Raw genomic sequence first — 8,170 nt, forward strand, 5'->3', positions numbered from 1 at the left:
CGGAGGATCTCCGAAGAGCTGTGGAGAGAGCCCCCCAAAATCGCCACGCCCGCGCCCCCGCCCCCACACCGAGCGCGGGAAGGTGGGGAACCTGGCAGGGGCGTCCTCAGCAGGCAGCAGACGGACACAAAGGGAAGTCCTCCAGAAACGGGTTTCCTTCTTCCCACCGGCCCCCGCACATCAATCACAACGCGGCAGTGACCGCAGGCAGCTGGTCCCCGCGCGGCCGCGGGAGGGCAGGGGGCCGAGGGGGAGGGAGCCGGGCGTGCGCAGGGCGGCGTCTGCCTGTTTGTCTCGCAGCCTGGGTTGGGTTGGTAAAGTTCGTCCTGTCCTTTAAACCGTGAACGGGGAAGCAGGAAAAGCCTATTCGTTTTCTTAACTCAGTGGTAAGAGAGGGTGTATAAATTTTTCCTGAATCAGGAAAATGCTCAATGTTGCTATTTTTTTGTCTTTTTATAAAAGACGATTTTTGTCTCCAGGCCTTTCGTATGTACGTCTCAGCGTTTGAAGAGGAGTCGGGTAGTGGGGTCAGCAACTGGGGCGGAGAGACGGCGGCTGCCGAGGGCGAGGCGGGGTGTCGGTCCAGTGGAGACTGGCCGGGTCCCGGGTCTGTTGGTTGGGCCTTGTTGCCTCATCGACTGGCTCATTCATGCGCCGTCTTCTGGCTTCCAGGGCTGCAGTTTAACATACGTGACAGAAGTCAGGTGTTGTGTTTGTTTGTTTTTAAGTAATTTTTTTTTATGATTGGTGGAAGCTTGGATACTTTTATTTTGCCCCTGAAATTTAGAATTTTGACTGTGAACTTTTATTGTAACTTTGCCCAGGACCTCAGGGAGCCCTTGGATCTGCAAGACCGAGCGTTATTTTTAAGTGACGGCACCTTCTCTCATCCGCTGATCGCTCTCTGAATTTTCCTCTTTGGCCCTGGAATGTACCCCAAGCCCCTCCTGCTTGTCCCCTGAGTCACCCCTCTCTATGTTTGCTCTGTGTTCTGAGCTTTTCTTCCACTTGATCTTCCGAACACCCCGTTTGCACGTCGGCCGTGACCTCCGCGAATTCTCAGCTGCCTACCAACGTTTTCACTGTGAAAATCATGCCACCTTAGGTACCAGGAGCTCTGTGACCCCGTGACCCGTTCGGGTTCGGGCTCCCATGCGCCGGGCGTGTGCGAGACGTCCCCTTTCCCGGGAGACCGGTTCCTCCGGGGCCGCCGGTCCCCGGCTCCGGCTCGCACTGGCTGCTTCTGCCCCACGCTGGTCGCACGTGGCCTTCTCTCACAGGAGTCTCTGGTCTCTCCCTTGCACAGGTGAAGTCTGTGTGCGCGGCCGCCAGCCCCAGGGTGGCTCCTCCCTGTGGGCTGCAACCGGCCGGCCAGGAGGGCGCTCTCGCGCCCGGAGCCACGGGGCGCGCCGGGCGGTCCCGCCTCCCCTACTCACCCACGCCCTGTCCCAGGCTCCCCGGGCCCCAGGACCCCGACCTCTGGAAGAGCCCTCAGCTTCCCTGGCCCTGGGACGAGCCCCCTAAGGCGACAGAGACGCGCAAATGGCTCCCTCCTCCCAGGGCTGCCTGGGCAGCAGGCGGCGCCCTCCCCCCCCCCCGCACGGTGCTTCAGGCCCAGCCTCGGGCCTCTGCTCCAGGAACCCCGGGTTGCTCACGCCCCCGAGGGCCGAGCCAGCGCTGGCAAGCCCTTCTTTCCTGTTGGAATCCGGCAGAACCGGCAGCTGAGCAGAAAGGCCCGCCGCCGGCGGCTGGCTGGGTCCTGCTGCTGCCCTGCCTGGCCCCGGGCTGCCCCGGCGACGGGGAGGGCGGCAGCGCCGGCTGGAGGCTGAGCCGAGCCAGGAAGGGCCTGGCGGACGGACGGGAGAGGAGGCCTGCAGGGGCCCAACGCTGCGACCCGGCCACAGCGCGCGGCGGGGGGGTCGGCGAAGCCGGGCGCAAAGCCCGGGCTCCGCTCTCTTCCGCCCACAGGCCAGCCCGCACCCCCCGCGGCCTCCGGGCCCGTGGCTCTCGCCACAGGCTGGCCAGTTGTCACAGGCAGGTGGCCTGCGGGGGCGTTTTTGGCAGAACAGCCCCTTGCTGAAAAGCTGCCTCCCCTGAGGAGCTGGGAAGTATGTACAAAGATAGTCATTGTTCATCAAAGATTTTTCAGGAGCCTGAAGACCGGCTCGGGTGGGCAGGGTCCGTGGACCCAGAACACAGAGATTTAGGGGTTTCCCGCCCATCCTCGGGCCCCAGTTGGCACCCGCAAGGCGCTCACCTCCTGCCCCGCCCGCTGTCTCTTCCCCGAACCGAGAAGGAGCCCGAGTGCCGGGCTCCCCCGGGACGGACTTCAGGAGCCTCGAAGGTCCCTGCTCCTTCAGCGGCACCTTGTCCGTCCGTCAGGCTCTTCTTATTCAAACTCTGGTGCGTTGAATGTTGGCCCCGGGTGCACGGGGCACGTGGGCTTTAACGGGAACATCAGGGACCAGAAGGCCGGAAGCGACGGCCGGGCTGCGGGGGTGGAGAGAGGGGACCTTAGAGCGATGCCAGGGCGGACGGTGAGGCTGGCGTGGGCTCGGGGGGAAGAGATCTGTGACCGGGAGTCACGGGGAGCCCGGAAGAGGGGTGGCAGCCGGACACTCGTTGACGGAAAGGCGGCCCCGGCAGGTGTCGTCAGACAGGAAGAGCCCACGGCCCCTGAGCTGGCGGAGCCGGGCACTGGACACCGGCCTGCGGACTCCGAGGGCGGAGTGGGCAGCGGCGGCTATTCCATCGCAAACGGGCCTGCCCAGGAGCACGGGAAGCGGACGCTCCCCCCGCTCGCCCCACAGCGGCGCGGACTGCGCGGGGCGGGAGTCACAGGCCGCCACGCGCGAGGGGCTCGGGGTCGTGCTGGGAGCCAAGCGGCCGGAGGCGAGGTCAGGGTACGGCGTCATCTCTCCAGGTGTGAGGACGGCTCTGAGGTCCGTCCCCGCGTCCCTCTGTGCGGTCTCGTGGGAGAGCAGCGCAGGGAGCCCCCACCCCCGGGGCTCAGGAGCGGGCACAGGCCGTGGGCCAAGGCACCGCCTTCCGGCGGCAGAGGTCCCACCCCGGGACCGCAAGCCGGGCCCAGGCTGCCACCCCACGCAGCCTGGGGGGCTGGTTGCCAGGGTTTGGCCTCTGAGGGCGTATATTGCGGGGCCGTGATTTCCAGAGCTAGGGTCTCACGCCGAGCCGAAGCAGAGGCTGGAGGGCCGCGGGTTTCGCCAGGGCGCTCTCGGCGCCGCCGGGCAGGTGGAGCCCGGGCCCCGGGATCCGAGCAGCGCCGGGGCATCGTGCGGGGCTCGTGGGACGCGGGCGGGCGGACGGGCGTCACCGACGCGCAAGCAGGTGATGGCCGTGGCCCAGGGTCCGCACCTCACGCTGCTCTCTTCCCGTCCCGCCGTGAGTCCTTGAAAACAGAAGCCGGGCCTGGCCTCCTTCTCAGCCCCGGGAGCGCCCGGAAGCACTGCGACAGGGCCTGGGGCGTCCTGCGGGCTGGGGGTCGGCCGGGGGCCTCCGCGGCGGGGACAGCGGGAGGTCAGCAGGAGGGAGGGAGGGGGCAGCGCCGGGCGAGGGTCCAGCCGCCCGCCTCCGCGTGGTCCACCAGGTCGCCGCCCCCGCAAGTCCGCCCGCAGAGCTGCACGGTGAGGAGTCCTCTCGCGCACAGGTCGCCGCCGCCGAAACCCTCCACCTCCCCGCGGCAGGGCTCCGCGCTGAGGACGCTGAAGGAGGCCTTCGGCGGGCGGGCTCTTCTCGAGTCTGGACACCAGCTTCGTGACGGGCGTCACGCTGGCCGTGCCCTGAGGCCACGGCCTGCGAGGCGCCAGGGCCCGGCTTGCAGGTGACAGAGCTCCGCGGCGGGGACGCAGCAGCTCCACTGCATGAAGGCCTGAGGGGGGACCGGGGGGCGGCAGCCAGGAGCACGAGTCCCCGAGGGCTTTTCAGCCACGGAGGAAGGAGGGGACGGGCGAGTGCGGGAAGTCGGGGCACGAGCCTCCCACTCAGGATGGGTCCCACCCGGGCAGCCCGCGGTCCTGCACTTCTGTTTCAGGGGAAAGAGGCGGGAAATGCTAAGTCGGGTCTGGGTCGTTCGGAAGAGCTTTGTTGGGGACGAAGGGCGTCTGACCCCAGACCAGCGCCTGGAAGGCGGGCTTTGCGCTTCCCAGTGCTCAGTCCGTTTCCCTCTTCTGTTTTCATGGACGGTGTGACCCAAGAGCCAAATTGCCTCGGACACGTTGGCACTTAGCTCTGAGAAAAACCGCCCCTCCCAGGAAAACGGCAAAATGGTCCCAACCAACAGCAGCGAAGCGTGTGTTTTACATATACACTCAGTGTATAAACCACGCCCTGTGGAAGAAAATCCACTTTTCTGAAGAGAAGGAACAGGAGCCATAAAGTCAGACAACCCTTAATTGTGCTCCTGACTCTCGGGGAATCGATCGTGAACAAAGGGGGGACCACACGCCCGCCCGGCCGGCTCGGGAGGCCCTGGCGCCCTCGGGGACACAGTCTCCGCACACGGACTCCCGACTGCGGCGGCCGTGCCGGGCATCACAGCCGAGGCCGGCGGCCTCGCCGACACCGGTCAGCCTTTGCTGTCACCGAGCTCGGCTGCTGTCTTTTTGCCTCTAAGATGACAAACCCTTGAAATGTCAGAGGGATACCCTTTCCAGGCCCCTCAGGGCTCAGCCCCCCCGGCCCCCGAGCGGGAGGCCCAGGGCCCCAGGCCCCCTTGCCCCCCACCCCCCTACAGTCTCTGCAAGGGAGAAGGGCGTGTGGCCCCGTTTCACCCTGGGTGGCTCTCAGAGACCCCCCTGCGGGGCCTTCCCCCTCCCCCGCCCCCTCCCCCGCCCCCCCTGCGTTTCCCGTAACCACCCCTGACGTCCCCTCCTTTCTGTCCAACGTGCGGAATACGGCGCCGCACTGCCGCCCCCCAGAGCCTTTTCTCCGCTCGGTGAGACTCTGCCTCCTGGCAATGGCCGTCGGTTTGACCCAAATAAACTCATAAAAATTCTGACTGGTTTGGGTGTTTCTTGGAACAGTGAACCGTTCCAAGGCATCCTCATCTGTGAAATGAACTAATCATATAAATCTCCTAAAACATTTAATGATCTAATTCACATAAAGAAGTAGAGGTCCTGAGTCTAACCCTCACCCCTAAAACGTGAACCGCCATTATTCATGAATACGGCCTCTCGGCGGCAGCCATGTGTGGAGCGTTGGGGAGTTTCTATAGGGTGGCTGTTACATACATCATATTTATAGAGTACAGGTTTGCTGGGACCTACAGTTCTATCTTAATAAATTACAAATATATTACACTCATCGAATATTAGTGTATGAATTCATTGAGTAAGAGGTGAATATGTTATTTTATATTCTCAAAAATTAATGCAGAATCTACCTTTATCTTTAAAATGTGACCTTGATATTCCATTTAAAATTAGAGACCACAAAACATCAGGTTTTCAAACACTCATTACAATTTAATAAAACAGAAAAAATGGAGAATAGTGAAAAATTTATAAAGACAAATTTATTAATACAAAAGAAATAAAGCAAATGACATACATAATCACTTAAGCTAAAAAAATGTAGCTACAAACTTTCAATTTAGATTATCAGTTGCATCAAATATGGGGAAAACACTAGAATATAGTATTTCTACACCTCAGTAACACATAGTAAATATGGAATAAGTAAAAAAAAATTATCCTGACAAACAAAATGACAGTTTTGACTTAGGAATTCACAAAGGAGAAGATGGAGTTCAGAAAAAACAACTTGTGGTTTTTGTTTTTTGTTTGTTTTTGGTAAGCCAGTAAAACTAAGATATTTTATTTGTCTGTCCTGTTACTTATAGTGATAAAAACTCAAAGTCTTCATTCAAGTAGTTATTCCAATATTCAGATACATATATGATTTCTTAACAAAATGCTTCCTTCTCAAACACAAAAATTTCACTTTCCTGAAGTCTTTAATGTTTCTTAGATCCCAGTTTTATCTTTCTTCTTAGCACAGCCCTGGCAAAGCCATCTGAATGCAAAGCCCCTGACAAAATATCTGCCTTTTAAAAGATGCTAATGTAACATATGAGAACAGGAAGGCCTCTGGGGACAGCGCTAAGCAGCCAGGAAAACGGGGATCCGAGAGCCGGTCGCTCCTTCATCACGCTGATTAAAGCCTTTCTGAAACCTTCATTACAAACCCAGCGCGTTAATTGCTAAGCTGTTTTTAAACAATTAATATTAGCGGTCTTCAATCTCATCCCCGAGTCCCCTGGAAAGCAATAGTTGATCCTGCTTATTCAGGGCAACGGATGAGCCCTGTATGTAAAAGAACCACATAAGCCTTCCCCTGCTTCCGTGAGATCTTCTCCCCTCTGCGTACACACGCCGTGTCCCAGGGAAACCACAGCTGTGAGACACTAGTCCTCGGCAATGTCATTTTGAAGAAACCGACGAGAGAGAACAGACACGCAGACGGTTTAAGAAAACAAATCATGGCAGGCGCACCGGGCAGCGTGCACGGCGTTCGCCGAGGCCGGCGGCGGACCCGCGGCTGAGGCCGGGCCCTGGAGGGCCACGCGCCCGACCGCCCGCAAGCCCACGCCCGCAGGCTGCGCTTCCAGACCACGGCAGGCGTCTGGCTCACGCGCGCGGCTCGATGGGCCAAGTACAAACGCACGCACGCCTACACGTACTGGCTCCTGGAGTACACGCTCAGGGGCTTCTTCTCCGTGTGGCCGTTCCTGGTGGCCGTGCGGTGGGAAGGCAGGGAGTACCTGTAGCTCCTGCTCTCGCCGCCGACGCAGGAGGCACTAGACAGCACCGCCCCCGCCGCCACCAGGGCCAGCGCCGAGGCCCAGCCCAGGTAGAGGGCCTCCCCCAGCTCCCGCTTGCGGCCGTCGTCCAGGGTGGGGTTGTAGAAGTCCCTGATGATGGAGCTGGCCACCCAGCTCACGGGGGTGAGCACCACCAGGCCCGCGATGATGAACGTGATTCCGGCCGCCAGCAGGAGGGGCGCCTTGGCCCGGGCATCGTCCCCGGCGCACCTGGTGCACTTCATACCGAGGACGGCCGTCGCGAAGGCCAGGAAGGCCAGCACCGCCGCCGCGCACATCAGCCCCCGGGCCGCCTGCAGGTCGGGGGGCAGGGCCAGCAGAGAGTCGTAGACCTTGCACTGCAGCCTGAAGGTGGCCTGGCTCTTGCAGCTCATCCACAGCCCCTCCCAGAGGTTTTCAAACACCACCAGGTTGGCCCCAATGAAGGCGGACACCTTCCACTGAGGCATGATGGTGACGGCCACCGCGCCCACCAGGCCGACGCCCCCCAGCACCAGCCCGGCGTACTGCAGGGCGGAGCTGGCCATTGTCCCCGGGGGCCGTCCGACCCGACTGGGCTCCTGAGCGGCGGATCCGCGGGGCAGCCAGGTGCTCCGCGTCCCAGGGGAGAGCAGTGTCCTGCAGCAACGAGCTCAGAGCCCTGTGGCTTTTCCCAGAAGAGCTGCTCGGCTGCTTCCAGCTCGATGGAATCCAGCGCCGGCCGGCTGGGGCCCTCCGCCCCTTTGACAGGTAAACTCACAAATCAGGTGGGGCAACTTTCGTGGCCAATAAAGGACGGTGGTAACGCAGCTGGGTCTGAACCGACTGGAGACACTCGCAACGGCTGGCCCTGCACATAAACGCTCTTTGTGCTGCTCAGTTTTCCAAGAAGACGGCAGCCGCGTGTTGGCCCGGGGGCGCAGTGCCGGTGCCCGCACAACCATCAGGAAGTGCACCCATCCCTTGTGAGGTGAACAGGTGTACCTTGTACGGGCAATTCTGAAATTCTGCGCATGAGCTGCCTGAGAAATTTCCTAGGACTTGTCAAAGTGCCAGAGTGACAAGGAAGCAGGGGTTGAAGGGTTCCTCCCCCCGGGGGGCACGTGGGATCCGAGTGGTTGATTTAATTTGTCTACAACTTTAAAGCTCCCTGGGGTCAAGTCAGGGAACAGCCCGGGCCAAAGGGCAAAGTCAGTCATTCATTGAACACACAAGGGAGTCCTGTAGGGCGCGGAGCAGATTGCTTTTTTGTTGCCAGGAAATCTATCTACTGGTATTTGAACCATAATTTATAAGAAAAAAGATGGTATAAGGAAAAAAACCTGTTGGAATTTGAATCTTGATTTA

The 8,170-nt window shown here is 60.3% G+C and overlaps 1 protein-coding gene across 1 annotated transcript; it reads right to left on the bottom strand.

The window, feature by feature from the left end:
• Window positions 1-6,693: 6,693 nt before the first annotated feature.
• Window positions 6,694-7,371, bottom strand: CLDN8 (claudin 8). Its single transcript, XM_054575898.1, has one exon. It carries the CDS (start codon window positions 7,369-7,371, stop codon window positions 6,694-6,696), a length of 678 nt encoding a protein of 225 aa, XP_054431873.1.
• Window positions 7,372-8,170: the final 799 nt, after the last annotated feature.

The sequence above is a fragment of the Pteronotus mesoamericanus genome, unplaced genomic scaffold (genome assembly GCF_021234165.1).
Source record: "Pteronotus mesoamericanus isolate MK-2021 breed Mesoamerican mustached bat unplaced genomic scaffold, CSHL_Meso_final contig_116, whole genome shotgun sequence".
NCBI classification, from domain to species: Eukaryota; Metazoa; Chordata; class Mammalia; order Chiroptera; family Mormoopidae; genus Pteronotus; species Pteronotus mesoamericanus.

What these genes read in the sequence shown, in the direction of transcription:
- CLDN8 (XM_054575898.1), bottom strand. Translation starts at nt 7,371, where the DNA reads ATGGCCAGCTCCGCCCTGCAGTACGCCGGGCTGGTGCTGGGGGGCGTC.